Raw genomic sequence first — 27,670 nt, 5'->3', positions numbered from 1 at the left:
TCCCAGCCTCAGGAGGTGGAGCGACGACGACGATGATACAGGCTGGACCGGGGAATGGGGTTGAGTATCCTACGCCTGGCGAGGTTCCTGCAGGGAGAGCCGGCCTGAGCTTTGCGGGAGGTTTTCATGCGGTTGTTGGCGATGAATTGTAGTCCTAGTTTTTGGGTCTAAAACAGGCTGCTTGTGGCGCCAACGCTTCTTGGGGTGGCGATCTGCCCCCCCCCCTCCCTGCCCGCCGTATCCTGTGTGTTGCTCGCTGTAGTTTACCTGTTTTCAGAATTGTTCTTGCTGCTGCTAGTTTCATTCATTGCCAGCGCGGAGGCAGTGTCTTTGCACCCTTTTTTCAGGCTTTATACAGCCTTTTCTTTTCGCTTGGAGTGGGGCCGGAGCCGGTGCAGGAGTTCCCGGGTGGTGGAAGGCGTGTGCAGTTTCGGGCTTTTGACAGGTGGCGGTAGAAGGGGGGGGGGGGAGGGGTCAAGGAGTTGCAGTTTCAGCACCGAGGGATGCCCGGGAACTCGTTCAGGTGGTAGCGGCGGAGCCCCACCCCCGGCAGCCCCAGGGATGGTGGAGTGAAATGCGGTTCCGCAATGGAAGGGTGGCCACCGTCTTCGTTTTCATTACCTCGCTCCTCAGCCTTTCTTGGTACACGGCGTGGCAGAATGGCAAAGGTGAGTGGGGAAGCTTTCTTCTAACAACTGCTCGCTTACATACTATACAGTAAAGGAAAAACAATTGAGGCAGAATGGGAGAGGTTATCTGTGTTTTCCAATCAATGGTTGCGTTTTCTCGTATGTTCTCTTTCGTATTCCTTCTGAGTATCAATCTGGGTGTGTGTTGGGGGGGGGGGGGGTGCGAATGAAGGAAAAGTACGATTTTTGTTGTTCTAGGTAAACCAGTAGTAGCCAAACATCTACAAATGAGATCGATTGTTTTTCCTTAATTTATACTGTTCATTGGAATATAACAGTTCTGACAAGTAGAAGCAGAAACCGGAAGTTATTCTGCCCTAGAGCAAGATTGAGCTTTCATAGTTGCTGAAAAGTTAATGGTATTGTAGAGAGATGGATGTGGAATGTCTATTAGCAGGAGACTTCTGCTTTGGGGGTCATCTCCCTATGCCCAAGGGGTGAAGCACAATTCTGAGCATCTTCTCTCTCCTGTCTTCCCTACCTGGGCCAACATATCCCCTGCTTGCCACCCCCAGTGGTCTGCCCCTCCTCTCAAACTTTTTCACTCTGCAACAGGAAGTGTGTGTCAGCTGCCTGACACTGTGGGGGTGGGGGACCTGGCAGCAACTTGTGCACAAGCGCCAAGCTCTGTGGTGCATTCCTCTCTGGGGCTTAGCCAGACACCCAGTTTTGGGCCCAGTGTGGGTGGGCAGAAGAACCCTGCCTCACATGTGATTTGGTCACACCTGCCTGCCCCCATTCCATACAGTCTTTCAACCCCCCCCCCCCCCCACACACACACACATACACATACATATAGCCTCTAAATAGCAGTTCTTTGCCAGCAGCAAGTAGAAACTGATATATGCTGTGGGGCTGGTGCGAACAGTTTGTATCAGTCGCCGCTCGCTGCCAGCAAGTATCTGCAAATCAGTAGGAGGAAGATCTTTCTTTATTGTAAAGGATTAAGATAGTCAAGACTAGTGACCCTATAACAGGATCACAACATTCTTATAACATTTATAGTGGCATAGAACATTTGTTTTTGACAAGTTCAGTGGCACCGAACTCCTAATGCAGGCCTGGTGGCCGAAACACAAGCCCGTGTCGAGTTGTGCCTTGCTTTGATTAAAGTTTAAAGTTTTCAGCACCATTTACTGACTGAGTGGTTTCATTGTCATCTGTGCTGTGTTTGCTTGCTGTTCGAGCCAGTGTGCGAGGATTCTTTCTTCTGTATTTCCATTTATTTGTAGTTCTCATCATCCCTGTTATTGGTGTAAGGACCTCTTTTACAAAGCCATGCTAGTGGTTCTTGTGCAGTAAATAAGAGGAAGCCCATTCAGTTCCTGTGGGCTTCCTCTCACTTGCCGTGTGGGAATCATTAGCATGGCTCTGTAAAAGAAGCCCTAAGTGAGGTATTTTCAGGAATGACCATTGGGGTGGAGGTGGGACTGGAGTGGAGTGGGTCTGGGTTTCGAGCATGTACTAAAAATCTTCCTCTCAATTGCTTCTCTCTGGTATCTGTATTTTTATTGTACAGAATAGTGCTTAAAAGGGGAAATACTTAAGTTAAGTGTGGTGAGTTATATTTCATGAAGTGTACTTTTCTAGTTTGGCCAGCAGTTGGTACATGTTTTATGTTTAAAGCTGTTAAAGAGATGACTGTTTCTCCTTTAGTTTAACACAGAGGAGGTAACCTGCAGTGATGAGGTCAGCTACTTAAAAAAAAAAAAAATGTTGTTCTGGTCTCTGGCCCAGGAGCTCAAATTCAGTCTGGAAATACTGATTTTTTTTTCCCTCCAGTCTCAGTTGGAAGTAGAAAGAGAGACACCTCTTTACTGAGACTCTGTGAATAGCTATATTCCTGTATTTCCCAGGCACTATCCAGGTAGTGATATGTTTGGATAGTTTTAATACTGATCCATATTCACTTATCTGTTAGTTATTGTGTGCTGTTTTTATGGTTCCCTGTTCAATATTTTTATGACAATAAACCTTTTTTTTATTTTGATAAACTCTGCTTGTCTGGACTGACTAAGAATCCTGGTGGTTGTATTTTTGGGTCTGGGTGCTTTCTAGGAACTGTGGGTCCACTGGGAGTGTGGCCCCAGTGGCCTAAAAATCACTGGGGAATACCTTGAGAGCAGGAGACTCGCCCAGAGGCGGTTGGGACCTGGTCGGTGGGTGGAGGGTGATAGTGTAGAGCACATGCCCAGGTGTAGGCGGACCTGAGCTGTGCTGGGGATAGACCCTGTAAGTGACCACAGGGTTAGACCCAGACGAGTGACTAGGCGTTTCGTGACAGACCTTGGCCTTCTTTTTTGGTGGCAGCGTAGTGGGATTGTCAGTCTCAGAGTATGGAGTGATGGTCACCATCCGCTGATTGGTTCAGAGTTTTTTTTACCTGTAACCTCCAGACATGGAGCACAGTGAACAACAGCAGCAGTAGTAGGCTCCCTTTCCTATTCATTTTTTTTTGGTAATGCTAGGAGATTAGCAATGTGCTGATGGTGACTGGTAGCAGCCCTCAGACACCGGGATATGCCTGACCTAACACAAGAGTGACTGGATGATCTCAGTGGGGAGCTGCAAGACTGGCCAGTGCAGAGTTCTCCGTGGGGGGGGGGGGGGGGGCAGACCAGAGGCCCCTGAGCTAGCAGGGCTGGATGCCACACCAGTTGAGATCTGGCAGATCTACATGGTAGAGCAATAGCAGCTGGACCAACAGCGATGAGAGGAGCTGGAGTTCCGGCTGCAGAAACTGAACTAGGAGATGGAAACGGCCCAGAGCTCCAGCCCAACCCCAGTGCTGAGGCCAGAGACAGGATCCACAGCCCAGATTGGGCCCAACTTGTTTGTGCAATTTTATGATAACTGAGGTGACACTGATGGATATTTAACTGCCTTTGAAAAAATTTACCGCTTCATTGAGATTTCTTGCAACGACTGGGTGCGCTATGGGAGGATAGCTCTCTGGTAGAGCACTTGAGGCATTCCAAGAACTGTCCATGGAGACGTGCTCCCAGTTTGAGGAGGTGCTCAAAGCTCTGTTGAACTGTTATGCCATAACCTCTGTGACCTATAGACTAAGTTCTAGATTTTGCAAAAGGAGGTGGATGATACAGCGAGTATGTGATTCAGCTAAGATACCAGCATCAGCGGTGGCTCAGTGGAGCTGAGGTTAAAACCCTGGAGGACTGCCAAAACCTGATTGTCCTGGAGCTGTTTCTTCTGCAACCTCAAGAGACTGTCGGCAAACCAGTGTTCCCCAGAATCCTAAAGACTTTAAGCATGAACATCCTTGTTATCACTGTGGGCATACAGGACATTTCAAAGCGGATTGCCCAGATAATCCGAAGCCTGTACTAAAAAAAACATTCCAGTTCCTGCACCAAAGCTGGCGGCTTTCATGGGTGGCACCAGTCCCATGGGAGGCCCATTCAGTTGCTGTAGCACAAAGTTACTGGTCATTCATCAAGCAAGAAAGCAGATGGGTTTCCACCACACTACAGCACCCCAGTAACTGTGAATCAGACCCAGGTGGCTGGGCTTGTGGACACTGGCTCTAGCATGACTTTATTACGACCAGAGCTAGTGCTGGCAGATGCTATTCTTCCAGGACGCACTTCAGAGGTAGTATTAGCCAGTGGATCCAGAGAAACTGTATCCATTGCTTGAGTATTCCTGCATTGGGGTACCAAGCCTGGACCCAGAGAAGTAGAAATAATGAAAAACATGTCGGTTCCGATACTGTGTGGGACCGACATGGGACCATTGATCATTACCCTTGATAGCGGAGTTAGCATTTCCACAATGGTGACCTGTAGTCAGGCTCGGGTGGCCCAACAAGCAGAAGCAGCAAAGATCACCTTTCCAGTTCCATATCTTGAGCCAGTCCAGGTGGAACCAGCTGACCAAGCAGCAGGAGAAGGCACTTGGTGCTTCCAGCAGCACCGGTTCCAGAGGTGATCAGGGCCGTGAGTATGGAACAGCCTGACCTAACTGAGACACCTGTTGATCAGACTGTTGGCCCTGATTTGTCAGTCACCAGCAGAGACCCTTCCTGTTATGGATACTGATATAGGACAGAAACATGCTTTTCAGGAAGCACAACGCTCTCACCCTGACCTTGAAGCCCTGAGGCAGAGGGCTGGTCAGCCAACCAATGAGACTTGCAAAGATCATATCCTATGGAAAGAGGGCTTGTTGTACAGAGAGACTGATCGTGTTGATCCTAACAGGCCCTGGACAGCAGGTAAACAGCTTATAGTGCCCAAAGCATATAGGGAACAACTCCTACATATTTCATGACATTCCAATAGCAGGACATAGGGGTGATCCACACACGCACTAGATTGACACATAACTTCTATTGGCCGGGAGTATCTTGAGCCATAGTTGATTGTTGAACCTGTGATGTGTGCCAACGAGTGGGTATGACCCAAGATCACCCCTGAAACCTTTTCCCATTATCAGTGAGCCATTTGAGATTATAGCTGTGGATATAGTGGGGCCTCTAGCTGTCCCTAGCCGTACTGGAAAAAATATATATTGACAGTGGTGGACTTTGTTATCAGATATCCTGAAGCGGTAGCCTTATCCATAGAAGACGAGAAAATTGCCACTGCCCTGCTAGAAATATTTTCCTAGGTAGGATATCCATGAGAAGTACTCTGACCAAGGGACACAGTTTATGTCTGAGCTGATCCAGAATCTGTGGGCACACTATGGAGTGAAATCTGTGCGTACCACCCCATATCATCCTGAAACTAATGGGTTGGCGGAGAGGTTTAATGGGACATTAAAGATATATTAAACACTTTTGTGGAGTCAGGAGACCGGGACTGGGAAAAGTACTTGTCCTAGTTCGTATGAGAAGTACCTCAGGAGTCTACTGGGTTCTCTCTATTTGAGTTGCTTTATGGCCAGAGGGTGAGAAAGGCCCCTTGACCTAATAAGAGAAGAAGATTGGGAGGGGAAAGTTGATATCTCTGACACCTTGTGATTTGAATATGTAGTCAATATGCGCCAGAAATTAGAAGACCTTGTGGGCTTTGTCAGAGATAAGGCAGCCCAGACTAAACAAAAGACCTGGTATGATCGTAAGGCTTGAAATATAGAGTTTTATGAGGGCCATTACGTATTCCCAGTCTGTCAGAATAAACTTCAGGCTAATTAGGCAGGATCTTACAAGGTCATAAGGTGCCTGAATGATATAAACTGTTATCTATGGACTCTCAAGAGAGAAAGCAGTGTACCTTCATGAAAATATGTTAAAAAGCACAGCTATGGTGCTACCTGTGTGTAGTCCACCAGAAGCATGTCAAGATTAGTGAACCAATGCCTAACTTTCTAGCAGAAACATCACCAGAGGGATCTGCCACTGAAGAGAGACCATCTAAATGTACAGGCAGTGGAGAAACCTTCAGTCAAAAGGGAGAACTTCAAGGACAACAGGAAACATGTATAAAAGAGACACATTTTACATGCTCTAAGTGTGAGAGAGGTTTCAGTTGCCAGAAATTATTCAACAGAATATGGAAAAACTCATACTAGTATAGAGTCAATCTCTTCTGAATCTGAAAAATTCTTTTGTTGGAAGAGAAAACGATCAAAATACCAGAAAATTCAGAAAGATGTGATGACCCTCAGGGGGAGGAATGCTGTCTTCGGCCTAACCCCTGGTAAGCCTTTCCTTAGCTGAGAGGTGCCTGCCTCTACCACCGGCTGCCTTTCAGGTGCTGTGGAGGACTTGCAGCTCATCTGCATATCCTTACAGCCTTCTCCGGGGTGACACCCAGGTCCATCCCGATCCACTCAGGGCCTCCGCTCTAGGTGCCCAGCGCTCCCACCAGGTGCTGTGGAGGACTTGCAGCCCTTCTGCATTTCCTCACAGCTGTATCCGGGGTGACTCCAGTTCCACCCCGATCTTCCCAGGGCCTTCTCTCCAAGTGCACAGAGTTTCCAGGTGCTTTTTGGCTAGGATCAGGCGACCCTCAGGGGGAGGAATGCTGGCTTCGGCCTAACCCCTGGTAAGCCTTTCCTCAGCTGAGAGGTGCCCGCCTCTACCACCGGCTGCCTTTCAGGTGCTGTGGAGGACTTGCAGCTCATCTGCATATCCTTACAGCCTTCTCCGGGGTGACACCCAGGTCCATCCCGATCCACTCAGGGCCTCTGCTCTAGGTGCTGCGCGCCTACCGGCGCGCGGGGCATTTTTCTCTTTGTATCTAATCTTTTTCCGGTTGCTAAAGCACCTTAATCGTTTATGGCCCCTATTCACATTCTCTTCCTAGCTCTGTCCCTTCCTAATCTTTTCCCTCACCCCCTACCTCTCTCCGCTACAGGAACTCACTTCCCATCCATTGACTTCATCACCTCACCTTCTCTCCTACCCTCTTCCTCCCTCTTGGCTTTAATCTCCGTCTCTTTCTTCCCTCCATTTTGCCTTCCCCATTCCACCTAAATACCTCTCGCCTTCGACGCCTTCGTGGCCACACCTCTCCTACTCTCCTCCGCTCTCTTTTACTCCTTCTCTTACTCTCAGCTGGTGACATCAATCCCAATCCTGGCCCTCCTCACCAACTATTATCCAAACTCTACAGATCTCACCGTGACCTCTCTAACCTCATCTCTATTCCTCTACTCCCCTCCTCTTCTCTGCCCTTCTCTTGCGCCCTATGGAATGCCCGCTCTATCTATAACAAACTCCCCTATATCCAGGACCTCTTTATCTCGCGTCACCTCCATCTGCTCGCCATAACAGAAACCTGGCTCTGCCCTGATGACTCTGCTTCAGTCGCAGCCCTGTGCCATGGCGGTTATCTATTTTCACATACTCCTCGCCCTGCTGGCCGTGGGGGCGGTGTTGGACTACTTCTCTCTCCCTCCTCCAGATTTCAACCCCTTCTTCCACCTCAATCTCACTGTTTTTCCTCCTTTGAAGTCCACTCTATCCGCCTTTTCTCTCCTCTGCCTCTTCGAATAGCGGTCATTTATCGTCCCCCTGATAAATCCCTTTCATCCTTTCTCAGTGACTTTGACGCCTGGCTTGCCTTCTTCCATGATCCTTCCTCCCCCTCTCTCATCCTTGGTGACTTTAATATTCCTGCTAATGATCCTTCCAACTCTTATATTTCCAAGTTACTCGCTTTAACGTCGTCCTTTAATCTCCAACTATGCTCCACCTCCCCCACTCATCAAAATGGTCACTGTCTTGATCTCATCTTCTCCTCCAACTGTTCACCTTCTAGTTTCCTTGCCTCTGATTATCCCTACTCTGATCACCATCTTATAACTTTCACACTTAAATCTCCTCCCTCCCAGTCCCGTCCTATCCTATCTAATTTATCTAGGAATCTTCACGATATTGACCCTTCATCTCTATCCTCCCATGTTTCAAACCTCCTCTCTACTGTGGCACCATCCACGTCTGTCAACGAGGCTGTTTCTTCTTACAACAATACTCTATCCTCTGCCTTAGACACTCTTGCACCTTTGATGACCCGCCCTGTAAGGCGTACAAAACCCCAACCTTGGCTGAATTCTAATATCCGCTACCTACGTTCCTGTACCCGCTCCGCCGAACGCCTCTGGCGGAAATCTCGGGCCCTTGCTGATTTCTTACACTTTAAGTTCATGCTGACCTCCTTCCAATCTGCTCTTTTACGTGCCAAACAGGATTATTATATCCAACTGACCAACTCTCTTGGCTCTAATCCTTGACTTCTCTTCACCACATTGAACTCTCTCCTCAAGGTGCCCCCTCCCCCAACTCCCCCTTCATTATCTCCTCAGACCCTTGCTGATTTCTTTCACAACAAGGTTCAAAAGATAAACCTTGCTTTCTCTACCTCACCAGCTCTCCCTCCACTAGTCCGTTCCCCTCTCTCTCCTTCCCCTCATTCCCTTTCCTCCTTTCCTGAAGTTACTATTGAGGAAACTACACTTCTCCTTTCTTCCTCAAAATGTACCACCTGTTCCTCTGATCCCATTCCCACCCACCTTCTTAATGCCATCTCTCCTACTCTTATTCCTTTTATCTGTCACATTCTCAACCTCTCACTTTCCACTGCGACTGTCCCTGCTGCCTTTAAACATGCTGTGGTCACACCTCTCCTTAAGAAGCCTTCACTTGACCCTACTTGTCCCTCTAATTACCGACCCATCTCCCTCCTTCCTTTTCTCTCCAAATTACTTGAGCGTGCTGTTCACCGCCGCTGCCTTGATTTTCTCTCCTCACATGCTATTCTTGACCCATTACAATCTGGTTTTCGCCCTCTCCACTCAACCGAAACTGCGCTTACTAAAGTCTCCAATGACCTATTACTGGCTAAATCCAGAGGTCAATATTCCATCCTCATTCTTCTTGATCTTTCCGCTGCTTTTGACACTGTCGATCACAAAATACTTCTCGATACCCTGTCCTCACTTGGATTCCAGGGCTCTGTCCTTTCCTGGTTCTCTTCCTACCTCTCCCTCCGCACCTTTAGTGTTCACTCTGGTGGATCCTCTTCTACTTCTATCCCTCTGCCTGTCGGCGTACCTCAGGGTTCTGTTCTTGGTCCCCTCCTCTTTTCTATCTACACTTCTTCCCTTGGTTCATTAATCTCATCCCATGGCTTTTCCTACCATCTCTATGCTGATGACTCCCAAATCTACCTTTCTACCCCTGATATCTCACCTTGCATCCAAACCAAAGTTTCAGCGTGCTTGTCTGACATTGCTGCCTGGATGTCTCAACGCCACCTGAAATTAAATATGACCAAAACCGAGCTTCTCATTTTCCCCCCCAAACCCACCTCCCCCCCTCCCCCCGTTTTCTATTTCTGTTGATGGCTCTCTCATTCTCCCTGTCTCCTCAGCTCGAAACCTTGGGGTCATCTTTGACTCTTCTCTCTCCTTCTCTGCTCATATCCAGCAGACCGCCAAGACCTGTCGTTTCTTTCTTTACAACATCCGTAAAATCCGCCCCTTTCTTTCCGAGCACTCTACCAAAACCCTCATCCACACCCTTGTCACCTCTCGTTTAGACTACTGCAATCTGCTTCTTGCTGGCCTCCCACTTAGTCACCTCTCCCCTCTCCAGTCGGTTCAAAACTCTGCTGCCCGTCTCATCTTCCGCCAGGGTCGCTTTACTCATACTACCCCTCTCCTCAAGACCCTTCACTGGCTCCCTATCTGTTTTCGCATCCTGTTCAAACTTCTTCTACTAACCTATAAATGTATTCATTCTGCTGCTCCCCAGTATCTCTCCACACTCGTCCTTCCCTACACCCCTTCCCGTGCACTCCGCTCCATGGATAAATCCTTCTTATCTGTTCCCTTCTCCACTACTGCCAACTCCAGACTTCGCGCCTTCTGTCTCGCTGCACCCTACGCCTGGAATAAACTTCCTGAGCCCCTACGTCTTGCCCCATCCTTGGCCACCTTTAAATCTAGACTGAAAACCCACCTCTTTAACATTGCTTTTGACTCGTAACCACTTGTAACCACTCGCCTCCACCTACCCTCCTCTCTTCCTTCCCGTTCACATTAATTGATTTGATTTGCTTACTTTATTTATTTTTTTGTCTATTAGATTGTAAGCTCTTTGAGCAGGGACTGTCTTTCTTCTATGTTTGTGCAGCGCTGCGTATGCCTTGTAGCGCTATAGAAATGCTAAATAGTAGTAGTAGTAGTATATCCCTATTCTGTCTTTGAGAGCAGCATCCATCGAAAAGTAAAATTGTCAACGCAGCATAGAATCCCTTCAAGGATGAAACCATAGAAAAAGCTTTATTCATAAATCACAGTTAACAAAGCACCAGAGAATCCTCACAGGAGTAAAGCCATTCGCATGTGCTGAGTGTAGTAAAAGCTTTTTAGGTATAACTTGTCTGGAATGTTTTTACGTTTGGGGAGCGTTGCCAGGTGCCCTTGACCTGGATTGGCCACTGTCGGTAGACAGGATGCTGGGCTAGATGGACCTTTGGTCTTTCCCAGTATGGCACTACTTATGTACTTATGTACCTCCTCACTATTCACAAAATGAAGGATTAAAACCTAAGCATGTAATGAGTGTGGTAAAAGCTTCTGTTATAAGCACTGGAAGGGCAGTGAACATGGTAATGCTGTTGGACTCTCCAGAAAGGAAGAACCAGAACCGCCCTGACACTGGACTGTCGTGACCTGACCAGTCTGTAGAGGCCTGCAGTCAGGGGTCTCTCTCTTAGGGAGAAGGTGGTGGCGAAATGGTGAATTTTCTAGCATGTGAATTATAAAATATTTCATGAAGTGTATTATTCTCTAGTTTGGCCAACAAGTGGTGCATGTTTTTATGTTTAAAGTTGTTACAGAGAATGACTTTTCCTCCTTTAGTTTAACACAAAGAGGAAGTAATCTGCAGTGATGTGGCCAGCTACTTTTAAAAAATGATGCTCTGAGATCTGATTGGCGCAGGATCAAATTCAGTCTGGAAATACTGGAATTTTTCTCCAGTCTCAGTTGGAAGTAGAGAAAGACTTCTTTACTGAGACCCTGTGAGCAGCTATATTTCCCAGTACTTCCCAGGCACTATCCTGGTAGTGATAAATGTTAGGTAGTTTTAATATTGATCCATATTCAGTTACCTGTTATTGCGTTGTTTTTGTTCCATCTGTTTTATGGTTCCCTAGTCAATATTTTTATGGCGACAAACCTTTTTTTAGTTTGACTTTGCTTGTCTGGGACTAAGAATCCTGGTGCTTTGTGTTTGGGTCTGTGGTGCTTTCTAGGAACTGTGGGACCACTGGAAGTGTGGTCCCAATGTCCTAGAAATCACTGGGGAATACCTTGAGAGCAGGAGACTCGCCCAGAGGCGGTTTTGATCCACTTGGTGGGAGGAGGGTGCTAGTGTAGAACACATGCCCGGGTGTTGGCTGACCTGAGCTGTGCTGGGGATGGACTCTCTAACTGGCTGCAAGGTTAGTCCCAGGCAAGTGGGCTAGGCATTTTGTGGCAGTAGGACAACAGGAAATTTTGTTGGGCTTAAAAGAAAATGTATTTGAAGGTTGAATTTCTAACCTGCAGTACCTGAGTACTGTTAGTTAATGACTTGGGAGGGAAATTGATTGTAACATTGTGTGTGTCTGGCTGCTGCAGTGCAGAGATAACAGGTTCCAAGTCCGGCCTGTTCTGGCACCTATTGGAGGAGGTGGGGTAGAGTAGGAGTAATCCTTGGATGCTCCTGCCCTGGTAGTTCCTGGCTTGAAATTGGCAGCCAGAGTCCCCTAGCCATAGTCTTGTAGTACTACAACTAGCAAGCCAAGTATTTGGTGGGGGGGGGGGGGCTTTTTTTTTTGTGTGTGTTTGTTCCTATATGTTGATCCCAGGGAGCATTAGGCTGTGTTAGCGGCTTGATAATTCCTGGGGAGCAGATAATTCCACCTCAAAAGGAGGCGAAATGCAAGCTATAGTGTTCATTTTGTATAATAAGTTGTACTGTACTTTGAATATTTTTTTTCATGTTTTACATCTCATCATTTGCCAAGCATTGCACTAGAAAATCATGCATTACGGCAAAAAAGTGCTTTATTTATTTTAAGTTTTATTAAGAACAAGAACATAACAAATGCTAATAAAGAAGTACAGCTAGAAAATATAGCACAAAACTCCCCAAATCCCACCCCAGGCTGTAACTCGGTATGAAAAACAAACCTTCCTTGTCATCAGCAGCAGATGAATCCTTTAACTGATGGGTTATGTCTGCCTACCAGCAGGTAGAAATAGAGAACACTGAAAAACCATAGTGCTCTATGGACTGCTAGCTCCATCTGCCTTCAGTATTTCTCTATCTCCCAGCAGGTGTGGGTGTAGCTTGATCAGCTCCTGGAAAAATTCTGCCTGGGGTGGCTCCTGTGCTTTGCCAGTTGAAGCTGGGGTGTTGTGGCTGGTGGTGCCCACTTTGAATGCATATAGGTTTGCCCTTTCCTGCCTTACCCTTCCCCTTGCCTACCAGAGTACCTCTGTTGCTGCCTGCCTCCAACTTTCCTCACAGCGTAAAAGAAAAAAAGGAGTACACATTGATTCTGCGTAATTATTCTGAGGCTATTTTCAGCGTGCAGCTTGACCGGAGCTCATTTGACTCGGTCTTTTGAGGTGAGAGTGGTGCCCAGCTCCTCCGGGGAGGTCCCCATGGATGCCTTTCTGAACGGGTTAAGTTTTGGTGCGAAGCCGCCATTTTACTTAATTCCATCCGGTTACGATGGTAAACGTAGATCAGCAGCGTGGCTCTGCAAGACGTGCTCTTTAGACGCTAGAGCTAGTACGAGCATGGCGACAATGATTCTTCCCGCTCAATGGAGCTGGTAGCGGGCGCCATTTGGATGCGCAGCATGCCTCGACCCTCGCTGTTGCAGAGGAGTCTGAGGGCAAGGGGACACCTCGGATTGGAGGCTACCAGAGGAGCTCCTGTTCCCATCTCTTCTAATTCGGAGACGGAGGGTCAGGGTGAGTTTTTCTCCCCGGAGTTTGTGCTTTTAATGCATAAAGCCTTCATGCTGAAAAGAGCTCTGCCGCAGGTGTCTGACACTGCGCTGCTACCTGGTTTCCCCCCGGGTGTTGACGGCCCGGGGCTGGCTGCTTCCCCTGAGCGTTGGAAGGACGCTAAACATAGACGGGTAAATTCCAGCTTTGAAAACGTGACACTCGCTGAGGTTGCACCGCGGATGGAGTTGGCCCTGTCATTTTGGCTGATGCCCTCTCTGATCTGGTCAGAGCTTCGGCTAAACAGATGTCTATGGTGGTTGCGGCCTGCCGCCTTCTTTGGCTACGGCATGGGCGGCTGACATTGCCTCTAGCACAGGCTGGTGAAGCTTCCCTTTCGGGGCCACCTGTTATTTGGAGAATTGCTGGAGAAAATTGTTTAAAGACCTGGGGGACCCTAAGCCCCAGCCGAGGCCTCTTCCAAGGGTTCTGTGTGGCCCTTCTCCTTCCAGACCTCGCTTCCATGAAGCTCGTAGGTATCGCCCGGGGCGCTCTGCTGGGGTTTCTCAACGTGCTCGTTTTCAGCAGAGGAACTCCTTTCACTCAGACAAGCGTTCTGCAGCGGCCGGTTCAAGGCCTGAAGTTCAGGGGCGGCCCTTGCAATGACGGGGCGTGGTCCATTCCTCGATTCCTGCAGTAGGAGGACGTCTTTCCCTCTTTCTCGAGGAATGACCAAGATTTTTCTCCGATCAGTGGGTCCTGGACCTGATCAGAGAAGGTTACCGATTGGAATTCAGCACCCGGTGAGACGTGTTGTGGAGTCCCGGTGCGGGTACTGCCGTTCAAATGGGCGATGGAAGAGGAGACTTTACAAGTCTTGCTGCACCTCAGAGCGGTGATCCCTGTGCCTCCTGCCGAAACGCGGCTACAGTCGCTACTCCATTTACTTTGTGGTGCCTTGAAAGGCGAGTCCTTCCGACCGATCCTGACTTAAGGCAGTCAACGAGGCACTAAGAGTGTGGCATTTTCACATGGAAACCCTGCGCTCCGACATTGCGGCGAGAGGGTATCCAGGTTCACCCGTACCTCGACGACTGGCTCATCAGAGCGGATTCGGCAGACGAAAGTCGTCTGGCCACAGCCAGACTGGTCTCTGTACTGCAATCTCTAGGCTGGGTCATCAATATTACCGAAAAGTCACCTGACCCCCCCCTCTCAGTCTCTCGAATATTTGAGGGTCCGGTTCGACACGGCCTCGGGGTTTGTCTTTCTACCCGACCAAAGGCGGTTGCAAGCTTCAGAAACCAGGTCCATCTGCTCCTGCGGATGCCTCACCCGCGAGCTTGGGACTTTGTCCAGCTGCTGGGGTTGATGACGGCCACATTGGAGGTAGTGCCATGGACGAGAGTGCACTTGAGACCCTCTGCAGATTGCCCTGCTTCAACGATGGTCTCTCCTTGTCCCAGGATTATCAACGCAGACTAACGTGGCTCCCCGTGGCCCGGCTCAGTATGGATGGTGGCTCTCCGACAGCATGCTGTGGCGAGGAATGCCGCTGGCGCTTCCCTCTTGGTGCCAGTGATTACCGATGACAGCCTGGTTGGCTAGGGGAGCACATTGCCAGGGAAGCTATGCCCAGGGTCTGTGGACACCTGCGGAATCAGGGTGGTTCATCAATCACTTGGAACTGAGAGCGATATTCCAGGCTCTTCTGGCCTTTCAAAAGACCCTGGAGGGGCTGGCTGTCAGAGTTCTGTCGGACAACACGTCAGCTGTGGCCTACATAAATCGACAGGGCGGCACTCAGTGCAGAGCACTGGCCGCGGAGGCCGCTCAGATTTGCCACTGGGCTGAGCTACACCTGCAGCTTCTTTCTGCAGCACATATAGCAGGTCAGAGCAACGTGCAAGCCGATTTTCTAAGCAGGCATCTAATCGACCCTAGCGGAGTGGAACTGGCAGACGAAGTGTTTTTTCAGATCTGTGCCAAATGGGAACGCCCATAGCGGATCTAATGGCGTCAAGCGCAAATGCCAAAGTCCCATGCTTTTTCAGCAGATGGAGAGATCCTCGCTCGGCGGGGTTGGATGCGTTGGCTCAACCCTGTCCCCCGGGCCTCCTGTATGTGTTCCCTCCTTTGCCCTTGATAGGGCGAGTCCTCCGAATTCGGCTACATCAAGGAGTGGTGATTCTCATTACCCCGGATTGGCCCAGGCGTCCGTGGTACACGAACCTCCGGCAGATGCTGGTGGAGGCCCCTCTTCATTTGCCTCTGGTTCCGAACCTGTTGATGCAGGGCCGGTGACCATGGAGGATCCCTGCTGCTTTGATCTTACGGCATGGCTATTGAGAGGGCACAATTGAGAGACAAAGGCTATTCTAACAAAGTCTCTCCACTCTCTCTTGCAGGCCCACAAGCAGTCCACTTCCGTTGCTTATGCTTGGATCTGGCGCCAGTTTGAGGCGTGGTGTGTTTCAAAGGCGATCACACCCACGCGGGCTTCAGTCTCGCTGATACTGGACTTCTTGCAGGATGGCTTACAAAAAGGCTTGGCCTATGATTCCCTGCGTGTTCAAGTGGCAGCATTGTCATGCTTTTGGGGGAAGGTCGTTGGCGTCTCCCTGGCTTCACATCCAGACATTGCACGGTTTCTGAGAGGGGAGTGCTTTGGCTCCAGCCTCCCATGCGGGCCCCTTGCCCGGCCTGGAACCTGGGGCTAGTATTAAAGGCTCTTCAGTGTTCGCCCTTCAAGCCGCTGAAGCGAGCTTCGGAGAAGGATGTGACTCTAAAGACGGTCTTTTTGGTGGCCGTTTCATTGGCGAGACGGGTATCTGAGCTCCAGGTGCTGTTCTGTCGAGACCCTTTTCTGCAATTTTCAGAGTCCGGAGTAACGGTACGTACTGTGCCTTCCTTCATGCCTAAGGTGGTTTCAGCGTTTCACCTAAACCAGCCCTATCTATTTGCCCTTCTTTACTAGGGAGGAGTTTCCGGAATCCTTTGGGCAGTTGCACCTCCTGGTTGTGCGTCGGGCTCTGTTGCAGTATCTGCAGATGTCAAATGCTTTCAGGACCTCTGATCACCTTTTTGTATTGTTGTCAGGTCCTCGCAGAGGGTCTCCAGCGTCTAAAGCCACTATAGCCCTTTGGCTTAAGGAAGCCATTTTTTCTGCATATCTGCTATCTGGCCGGCCTCTGCCTGACGCCTTTAAGGCACATTCCACAAGAGCGATTTCTTCCTCTTGAGCTGAGACGGGAGCACTCTCTCTTCAAGAGATACGTAGTGCAGCTACCTAGGCTTCTAAGCTCTCTTTTGCCCGTCATTACAGGCTGGATGTGGCTGCCAGGAGAGACGCGCGTTTTGGAGCACAAGTGCTTTGCGCGTGGTGTGGCTTGTTCCCACCCTATCTAGGGATTGCTTTGATACATCCCATTCGTAATGGATTCATCTGCTGCTGATGGCAAGGAAGGGAAAATTAGGTTCTTACCTTGGTAATTTTCTTTCCTTTAGTCACAGCAGATGAATCCATGATCCCTCCATGATTGATTCTGTTTTGTGTTCAGTTTTTCCTGCAGACATGTTCCCTCATTGGGAGACGTTGGAAAACAGTCTTCAGGATTTCTGTTCTACTACAGGAGGTTGAGTTCGTCCCTCCTTTGTGTTCTTGCTCCTGTTCTGGGGCGTTTGTTCGCTGTGAGGAAAGTTCATGTTATGCTACTTTGCGGTTTAACACTGCTTTTGGAAGCTTCAAAATTCTGAGAGGCAGATGGAGCTAGCTGGCCAAGCGGCACTATGGTTTTCAGTGCTCGCTGTCTCCCCCTGCTGGTAGGTAGACTCAACCCATTCATAATGGATTAATCTGCTGTGACCAAAGGAAAGAAAATTGCCAAGGTAAGAACCTAATTTTCCCCTCTGGAATTGCTTGTTTAGAAGTAACATAGGTGTGAACTATTTAACTCTGAGTATTTTTGATAAGTCATGCAAAAAGTGGGGTCTTGGCAGGATTTTCAGTTTGTAAATTTTTAAGTTTGTTACTGTTACCTCATTCTTATTTACATTGTTTTGTGAGAAACGGTGTTCTGTGAGTACTGATTACTGTATTAGGTACATTTTCTGTTTTGGGAGTTTTTTTTCCTTTGTAAGTACATAAGTGATTAAAAAAAAAATCAACCTTGGATAGCATCTTCCATCTCTCTTGTTCCAAGAATAGAATAAGGGCTCTAGATCATTATCGTTTAATAAAATTGCTATACCTCCTGGGTGTATGTGATCACAGCAGTTTACAAGTACAATAAAAATGATATAGAAACATAGAAAAATGTAGGCAGATAAGATCTTATGGTCTATCCAGTCTGCCCATCCATGCTTGGTTTGTAAGTATAGTGTTACACTGACCACATTTATACATCCGATTTCTAAACAAGAATTTAAATTGTTTCATTGTACTAATTGTAATTCAGCTCAGGTCATGTATGTTATTGTATGCCCATGCAATTTGTTCAGGGCTGGCTCAAGGGATCATGGTGCCTTGAGCCAACTTTTAGTTTAGTGCCCTCCCATTGGCGTGCCACCATTGGCACATCCCCCCGCCTCAGGCCATCCTCCCGAACTTCCCTGACCTACCTTTAAAGGCAATTTCTCTCTCCTGAATACTGACATTGGTTCATCTAATACTACCTGCATCAGCCCCTGCATCTTCCTTCTGTTGTGCCTCTGTAGAAAAAGGAAGTTATATCAAAGGAGGGGCAGGGCAGAAGGAAGCTGCCGGAGCTGATGTCTTAGGTGAAACGCTGTCTGTGTTTGGGAGGGGGAAATTGCCTTTAAAGATAGTTGGGGGAAGGGGGTTGCCGGCTGTTCTTTTTTCCCCAGCACATGCAACACTGCCAGCTTAACCTATAGGGCTAGTGACATCACAAGCTCAGGCATTTGGTGCCCTTTATCTCCAGTTCCATGGGAGAGAGCCTCACCTGTTCCATAGGTTATGCTGGCCTTAAATTTGTTATAAGTGTACAGTTGACAAGCATCATCAAGCACAGGAGCTGTATTAGGAATGTTAAAACTGCACCACTTGTTCAACATTGGTATTCTGCTAGTCATTCATCAACTGATAAACCTGCTTTTTTTGTGATCAAAATGATTCAGAATTAATGGCATGGAGGTGTCAGACTGCATTCTTCTGAGAGGACAGTGTTTCACATTTGAACTGAATATAGTTGTCCCTAATGGTTTTAACTCGGAACTGGATTTGAGACCATTTCTCTAGGTCATTACTCTTTTCCATATGTTTTCATTGTCGTATTATGCTGCTTTTTCACTTGATGTTTTTTTTTGCTACCTACCTCTTCTTATTGTATTAATCTATTGCTTTTTACCTGTTCCTATCCCCCCCTTTTTTTCTGCCTTCTCTCCACATTCCTTAGAAGTGCTCCTGCATACTGCAGTTTGATTAGTACTTGTCATTTTTATCACTGTATCCTTTTTCCCAACCGCATGTTATGTGTTTGCACTATACACACACATGCATACTGTCATTCATTCACCTCTGCTTTAGAGATTGATTTCGTTCTGCACATTGGGAGCGTTTAGACATAGCAAATTTTCTTTTATGCAATTCATCTTTTAAGCATCAATATTTTATTAACTTGTCATTCTTTTACAATGTTAATTTTTTTTGTTATATTTAGCATTTTCATTCTTTTTTGATTTTATAGCTTATCACTTTCATTTTTTATTAATGTCTATTTTTGGTGATATGTTTGAATTTGAAGCGCTAGTGCACATTATATTTAGATGTATTTTTTTCTTTGACATTATACCCTTTTTAAACATATTTTCACTTTTCATATGTTTTTTTTTTTTTTAATACATCATATCACGTTAATAATGATGTAGGTTAAATCAGCCATGATGCTGCATTTTAAAGTCCCATAGGGTTGTGGATCTCTTTTCATATTTCTTTGCCATTACCTGGTGGTGATTGTTCATCATGGTCTGCATTGTTAATGTGGCAAGATCTCTTTGTGGTTCATATTTCATATTTGTTGTGTTATGGGCACTGTTCAATCTCATATAGTTCAGCAGACTTATTTTAGGTACAGCTGTGCTTAGCTTTACTTGTTTCACAGGGTTTTTCTCTTGCACTTGCTTGCACTATACACACACACATGCGCACTGTCATTCACTTACCCCTGCTTTTGCGATTCATTCTGCACTTTGCAGCATTTAGACACAGCACTTTATTTGTTCTATGAAAATTTTCTCTTATGCAATTAATCTCTAGACACCACTTTAATTCACTTGTTAGTTATCCTTTCACATTAGTTTCAGCTTTATTTAGCATTTTCTTCTTTTTTCTATTTTATAGCTTACCACCATATGTTATTAGAAGTAACAATGCACATTTATATTTAGAGGGGTTTCTTTGGCATTATGTCTTTGTTTTAAATATTTTCACTTTTCATGTTTCTTTAATATGCATGTTATAATGACATAGGTTACATCAGCTGTGATGCTGCATTTTTCGTATTACATATTATTACCCGATGATGATTATTAATTGTGATATGCATTGTTCATGCAGTAAGATGTTTGTGGTTAAGTTTTCATGTTTGATGTGTTTTGGGCACATTTTAATTTCCCATGGTACAGCAGACTCATTTTTGGTGCAATGCTTTTTTTTTTCTTAGTTTTACTTGTTTTCTCTCATACTTGGTGCTCCTTTCATACAGGTTTTTATAGCGTCTTTCTCTTGTTTTGATATATATAGTTAATTTTTCTAACATTTCTCCCTTATGTCTTTACCTCTTTGTTTTCATTAACACTTCTCCTTTGTCTTTGCCCCTTTTTTTCCACATTTATAAGCTCATGGCAACATGGACTTTTGGAGCTATTTTGTTTACAGAGTTTTCCACACGATAGACCTGTTCGACCAATCCAGAGCCATTAATACATACCCCTCCCCAATATACAAATGAGAGAACAAAAACATGATTTTCACAGGTACTGCACATTCAGGCTGTCCCCTCATCTGAAACATCTGATACAACAAATGTTTGAATGAAGAAATATATGTTTAGTTGTCTTTTAAATTTTGGTACAAATTTCTTGGCACGAATCTCTGCAAGGTGCTGGTTCCAAAGAGTTGATGCCAGCCAAAGAAAGGCACTCTCACGTGTAGAGACCCAGTAGGCTGATGATTTAGACACAGAATGACTAGCTGATGAACAGATAAAATGATGACCAGAGTGCTCTTGTAGGGGGTGTAAGGGTTAGCTAAAGACCCCAAATAAGGTGATTTCATAGGCTTTGAGCTAATACCAACACTTCAAATTTAATTCTGTATAAAAATGGAAGCCAGTGAAAACAAATATAATGGCTTGACATGGTTACATTTGTGAGTCTTGCCAAGCAAACGGATTGTGGTATTAATGTTTGTAACCGCTTAAGAGTAGAGCTTGGTAACCTGGCATACACAACATTTCCATAATCCAATTGTGATAACAGAAAAGTGTGAATTAAGGTATGCAGACTGGCCTTGTCCAAAATATATCTAACGGCACACAGTTGACATAAAATATTAAATCCCATCTTCGCTACAGCAGAAACCTGATCCTTGAACTGAAAATGATTGTTACTACCCCTAAATATTTAAATGTGCTTTCTGTCTTACTAGTTTGTCCTGGTGACATAGCAGCTTAGGTACTATCACCACTGTGAAGAAACAGTATATTTTAAGCCTGTAAAAATGTATTGGATATTTTCCCGCATTGATTATGTTTTGAAGTGTATTTCTCCTGTTGGCCCAAAGATGGTGCATATTTCAGCTTAAAGCTGCTACAGAGGACTGACTTCTCTTTCTTTTAGTTGGAACACAGATGATAGGAAGTGCCTGTAGTAATGTAACCAGTTTTTATTTGAAACTTGACTGTTCTGGGCTCTGATTGGCCTGGACTTTGAAATTACCCAGCAGGTGCTGGCTGTTGCTTCAGTTTCAGCCCAGGAGGAGAAGATAGAGATCTCTTTGCTGAAGCTCTCTGAACAGATATATGCCCTGATCTCCCCAGGTACTTTGTAGAAAGTATGCATGTGTTTAGTTAGTGATGTAACTGAAATATGGATCAATTATATTTTATTGTTTGCCAATTGCACTATTTTGTTCCACTGTTCAATACTTTTTAAGAGAATAAGCATAAGTGTTCACCCTGTTTGTCTGGACTGATAAAGAATTTTGGTGGTTTGTGTGTTGGGTCTGTGAGTTCTTTCTGGGGACCACTGGGAGTGTGTCTCCAGTAACCTAGAAATCACTGGGGATTATTTGAGAACAGGAGACTCGCCCAGAGGCAGTTCTGACCCAGTCATTGGGAGGAGGGTACAGTATAGAGCACCAGCGGCAGGTTCAGGCAGGCCTGAGCAGTGCTGGGGATGGACCCTCTAAGTGGGTGCGAGGTAACCAGGCAGGTGGCTGGGCTTTTCGTGACAGCCATGTATCCAACATGCAATAGCTTTATCAACATTTAAGACTGATATTATCTCTTAATTGCATATGTCATCTGGGCATCTTTGGAGTGTTGTTAGATGATATTTTAGCAACAAGTAATAGGTCATCATTGGTGCATTTGGACTATTTTTGAGGATACTAACAGAAGTGAGCAATGTGGCTTAATTTAATACATAAAGAAGTTGATACATTGGCTGTATTGAACTGCAACAGTATTTTGTGGTCTTGTACACTTTTCTGAGGATATTGTACTTTAATTGCAGAAAAATTGATTGCTTATCAACGAGAATTTCATGCTTTGAAAGAGCGCCTTCGTATAGCTGAACATAGAACTTTGCAGCGCTCTTCGGAGCTAAATTCAATCTTGGAACAGTTCAGACGTGTGGTAGCAGAAACTAATGGAAGCAAGGGTGCACTAAACAGTTTTTCAGGTAAATAGCTGATATCAATGTTAATTGTGCTTACAGAAACTATTACCCTGTTCCTGACTGAATAAATGCTTCTCGGACTTGACCTCAGATATCCACTTCCTACAAAAGTCTATAATAGTCCTAACATTACTCTAATGGAGAGAAATCAGGGCAGTGAGGAAAAGCTAAGTGCAGGGCTCCTAAATATCAGGTCTATGTAGGGTTACTATGTATGTTCTCTCTTAAGTAGATATATCCTCTTTTTGGACATCTTTAGATATATCTTCCAGGATTTTTAATTTTTAGGAAAATATTTTCTTTTTCTTTTATGTGCCTATGACCAACACAGAAACTATTTTGGGCCTATTAGTCCATCTGGACACATGGGGGTTCTAAAGAGAGAGAAAAAGGTTTTGCTGATTGAATCTGTCAAAGCAAGTTTGTTTGTGCAGCACAACTTTAGATGTAATAATGTTTTTATTGATGAATGCATAAATGATACAATATCGTGCCAATCCGTAGAACTCTAGTAGTAAACATCTCAAACCTGTACTAATACATCTGAACATCTATCATCCACATTTTCTGTTCCCCCCTCCCCTTCCCCTTCCCCTCCCCATCCCTCTCCCTTTTTGTAATATGCTTATTGACTGTATCCAATGTTAAAGAGAGAGTCTGTACAGAATTCTTGTCAAGAAAGCTTTATAGGAACCTTTGGACTGTATCAATCAGTGACCATAGCATTATTCAGCAAGTTCAAAACGAAAATAAAATATGGAATTTGTGCAGCACAACTTTAAGCATATGTTATGCAAAGATATCTCAGAAGCTAGCCAGAGTTGGACTTGATCAAACTAAAATCTGGAAGTTTTTGAAAATTAGGTTGTCTACTGCTGTACTGTAAGTCAGTTGCTGTTTGATGTGTTTTCATTAACAAAAGGCTATGATTATTTCTTTAGCAAAGGTAGCAACCATTTTTATTTTATCTTTTTTTTTTTGTCTGCGCAAATATGGTGATCCTAGGTGTATTGGAACTAAAGGAAGCACATAGCCAGGATATGGTTATGAACTTGAATTTTGTTTAATAGAAACTCCTATTGGACAGTGAATCTGAAGGTTTTTCACAAAATATGCCTGGCTGATTCCTTTCCCTCTCACAAGCCTCGTTCATGTGGTTGAGATGGGGCTGTCACTATTATTTGTCGGAACAAACTGTCTCTCTGCATTGCCCTTATGATGCAGGCATAGGACATGCTTATCTGTTAGGGCATCAAGACCAAGATGATTATGTCCATTAGTAATTTACTGATAACCATAAAATATTCTCATCTTTGGAACTTGATGAATTTCTTTATCATCTTGTAGGCTAAGGTTTTCTGTATCTGTCATGGGGTCCTAACAACTAGTCAGGTTTTCAGGGCATTCACAAGGAGTAAGCATGAGAGGAGAACTCTGCATGTACTACCCCTGTTTTATGCAAATTTATTTCATACTTCCTCAGCATAGCACAGATCAATCTGGGACGTGAGTTGAGCCTGTCTGCCAGCAGGTGGAGATAGAGGGCACTGAATTTCACTGCCCCTAGGAGCCAGTGCTCTGTGAAAGCCCCTCAATATCCTCTATCTCCAGCAGGTGGTTTTCCCACATCTGGTGTTGGGTTACCTTGGCCTCGCTTGCTGCTTTTTCTTCTGCACCAGAGTTCTGTTGTCAGTTCAGTGGAAGTACCTGGAGGTGTGGGGCCCTCCCCACTCCTGATTTTCGCTGTTTAACAACAACAAAAAAAAAGCAGCACACACTTCTGTGTGCCAGACGGGAATTTCAACTGTCAGCTGGCATTGCAAGAGGGACTTTTGTGACTGCCGTTAAGTGGCGTTTGGTGAGTACTGCGGTTTTTCCTGCGCTGAGCAAGGCGGTGCCTTCAGAGGCAGTGAAGTGCTGCTCCACATGCAAGACTTGGAAGTCTCCCTTAGTACAGTGTCCCACTTGCGCGCCTCTACTGCGACGGCAGGCTGGTGCTGAGGGGGGATGGGACACGACTCCTGGGTCCAGATGGAAGTCATAATCTCGGGCTGGACAGAGAGTTGCAGGGGGTTTTCCACCTGCTTTCACAGGCCACTTCGTCCGGGCACGGCGGGGGCGGCCATTTTTTATTCCTACCCACATGTTCCCCCTTCGTGCCTGAGCTCTGGGGTTGAGTCAGGGCCTGCCTCATCGGCCTTTATGACCAGTTCTTCAGCTCCGGTTCTTCCTGACAGCTCATTGACTGCAGGAGAGTGCCCATTCTTCCCTGAAGTAATTCTTCTGATGCATCAGGCATTTTTGCTAAAAAGGGCCCAACCGACAGTCTTCCAGTGGTGTTGGGCTTTCTTGGTCTCAGGAGGAGGTTGTGTTATCCCCTCAGGGTGAGGGGGTAGGGTCCCTTCATTGAAGAGGCCCCAGACGTCTCAAGCTTTAGACTGGGAGAAGGACTCGGTGGTGTCAGACTCCCTTTTGGGATGCCTATCTCTGTATTGGGTGCTTGGATCAGGGGGACTCCCTGGAGGAGGGTGAGCTTCCTCCAGATGAGGGAGATGATTCATCTGTGGCCTGCCTTTTTTTCGCAAGGAGGAGCTTACGGTGTCGATTACTCGCTCTCTAGAGGTCCTGGATATATCTTCTCTGGTGCCACCATTGCCTTCAGCTTATCATATTAGGGTTCAGAAGATTTCCCCCCCACCCCGGGCCTTCCTTCCACATTCATGAGGCCATGCAGGAGCTTATTTCAGCCCAGTAGATAACTCCTGATTCAGGGCTTAAGGTGGCTGTAGCTGTGGCTCGCTTTTACCTGCTTCTCCTGGAGGATCTGAAGAAATTTAAGCTGTTTTCGGTTGATTCTGTGGTTACATCGGTAACCAAGAAAACTACGATGCCTGTCCAGGGGTGTACAACCCTCGAGGACATGCAAAATTGGAAGATTGAGGCTGTTCTGAAGATGGCCCTTGAGGTGGCTACCCTGTGCCTGCAAACCACTGTTTCTGGGTCTTATGTGGCGCGAGCATGTCTTAAGCTTACCGCAGCAGATGCCCAAAATTGGGTGGCGGAGCAGGTGGGGGAAGAGAGGTTGGTAGTTGGGAGGCGAGGATAGTGGAGGGCAGACTTATACGATCTGTGCCAGAGCTGGAGATGGGAGGCGGGACTGGTGGTTGGGAGGCGGGAAATACTGCTGGGCAAACTTGTACGGTCTGTGCCCTGAAAAAGGCAGGTACAAATCAAGGTAAGGTATACACATATGAGTTTATCTTGTTGGGCAGACTGGATGGACCATGCAGGTCTTTTTCTGCCATCATCTACTATGTTACTATGTATCAGGGGACCTGGGGTCCTTGGACTTGCCTACTTTGGATCTAGCCTACCTGGCAGATGGCCTTTATGATTTACTCCAAGCTTCTGCTAAGCAGGTCATGTTGGCAGTGTCCACTTGTTCGCTGTGGCTGCAGAACTGGATGGCAGATGTTGCCTCCAAGTCCACCTTAACCAAACTTCCTGTTTGGTGAGGATTTGGAGCATTTGGTTAAGGGTCTAGGCTAGTCCATTCGTTTGCCTGAGGATTGGCCTAAGCCTTCTTCCCAGGCTCGTTCTCAGTTCTGGGACACTAGGCTCTACAGGCCAGGTCGTCCTTCGGCCTCCTCCAGGTTCTGGTTTCAGCAGCTCTAGCTTTCCTACGGATAGGAAGGCCGGTGGGCATCCCTCCTGTGCCTTGAATGCCTCATGCCTTCCAGTGAAGGTTTCCTGGGTCCCTCCTGAGGGGTTCGGATAGGAGGTCGCTTGTCCGAGTTTTAAGAGGAGTGGGCCCGGATTACCATGGATTGGTGGGTCCTGGAAATTGTTAGGGAGGGGCTACAAGCTAGTTCTCCTCTCTCCTTGCAGATTTTTTCTTAGTTCCCGTGCAGTGTGTCTCTGAAGAGGCGGACCATGCACAACACCCTGCAGTGTCTTTTGTGGCTTGAGGCGATGGTTCCGGTGCCTCCAGGGGAGGAAGGCTGCAGCAGTTATTCCATCTATTTCATGGTCCCCCAACAAAGAGGACGGCACCTTTCAGTCCATTCTGGATCTCAAGCGTGTGATTGAGGCCCTCCAGATGGAGACACTTCGATCTGTCATTGCCTTGGTCCAGCCGGAAGAATTCCTCACTGCTCTGGATCTCAAGGAGGCTTACTTTCACATCCTCATTTGGCTTCCTGTAAAGCATTTTATTTGTTTTTGATCTTGGGGTGGCGTGTCCAGTTCTGATCCTTGCCTTTTGACTTTTCCAAGGTGATCCAAGGTGATGGGTGGTGGTGGCCACGGTCTGTTGGCATCTGGGCGGAGGAATGCTCTGCTCTTCTAAAAGCCCATGCGGTCGGGCCCGTTCCACTGGGGAAGAAGGGGCAGTGATTCTCTGCAAGGGACTTCCTCGTGATAAAGAAGACAGGGAGGGTGCGTCCCATCCTAGACCTAATTGTCCTGAACAAATTCCTGGTCAAAAAAAAAAGTTGAGTATGATTTCCCTAGGCACCCTTCTCCTGATTATTTAGAGAAACAATTGGTTATGCTCTCTGGACTTGAAGGATGCATATTATACTCGCATCCCGATACTTCCTGCATATTGGAAGTATCTTCGGTTTCGACTGGGAGCACACCACTTCCAGAACCGCGTATTGTCTTTTGGCCTCGTGTCAGCTCCCAGACTGGGGTTGCATGTGTTCTCTTAACGTCAGTGATTGGCTGGTGAAGAGCACACTGGAGGACAGTGCTTGGGAGTCCATGCAGTGTGCTATTCGGGTTCTCAAGCACCTAGGGTTTGTTTTAAACTACCCCAAGTCCCACCTTCACTCTGCCCAGCAATCTGAATTCATTGGATCCCTGCATGATACGCAGAAGGTTTGAGCCTTTTTCCTGGGGCCGAGAGCAGATTCTCTAGTTGCACTGACTTCTCAGGTTCAAGCCTCTCATAAGGTCATGGTTCGGCAGATGTTGAGATTGTTGGGCCACATTGCCTCCACAGTTTGTGACTCCCATGACATGCTTTCAGATGAGATCAGCCCAATGAACTCTAGCCTCTCAGTGGTGCCAAGCCACAGGAGATCTGGAAGATGTCATCTGAGTGACCCCAGAGCTTGTTTGCTCTCTGTTGTGGTGGACCATTCGATCCATTTTGATTCTGGGACTGCCATTCCAAATTCCTCAGCCGCAAAAAGAATGCATCTCTCCTGGGTTGGGGAGCTCATGTAGATGGGCTTCACACTCGAGGAGCTTGGAGCTCATGTGATCTGGAATGCTCTAAAGGTTTTCAGAGATTGGCTATCTCACCAAATTGTATCATTCAAACTGACAGGTTGCCATGTATTACATCAACAAGCAGGGGGCACCGGATCAAACCCTGTGTGTTAGGAGGCTGTCCGGATGTGGCACTGGGCTCGCCGACATGGCATGTTCCTTTGAGCCACTTATCTGGTGGGCAAAAACAGTCTGGCCAACAGGCTGAACAGGGTTATGCAGCCACACGAGATGTCTCTCCACATGGGTGTTGCCCGTTAGATTTTCCAAGTGTGGGGCACCCCCTGGTTGGATCTGTTTGTCATTTATGTAGATCACAAGGGCCCTTGGTTCTGTTCCAGGCTTCAGGCCCACAACAGACT

General features: G+C 46.7%; 1 protein-coding gene across 1 annotated transcript in view; it reads left to right on the top strand.

The window, feature by feature from the left end:
- The first annotated feature begins 240 nt into the window (after positions 1-240).
- MGAT4A (alpha-1,3-mannosyl-glycoprotein 4-beta-N-acetylglucosaminyltransferase A) overlaps positions 241-27,670 on the top strand; it is a 156,312-nt gene continuing 128,882 nt past the window's right edge. The window contains exons 1-2 of the mRNA XM_030201392.1: positions 241-668; positions 21,867-22,034. Coding sequence (XP_030057252.1) covers positions 575-668; positions 21,867-22,034 — 262 coding nt within the window. The 5' untranslated portion in view covers positions 241-574. The remainder of the gene's footprint in view (positions 669-21,866; positions 22,035-27,670) is intronic.

This window comes from Microcaecilia unicolor, chromosome 4 (genome assembly GCF_901765095.1).
Source record: "Microcaecilia unicolor chromosome 4, aMicUni1.1, whole genome shotgun sequence".
Classification (NCBI taxonomy): Eukaryota; Metazoa; Chordata; class Amphibia; order Gymnophiona; family Siphonopidae; genus Microcaecilia; species Microcaecilia unicolor.
Note: the sequence above shows the minus strand (reverse complement) of the source record. Positions and strands in the feature narration are given on the sequence as shown.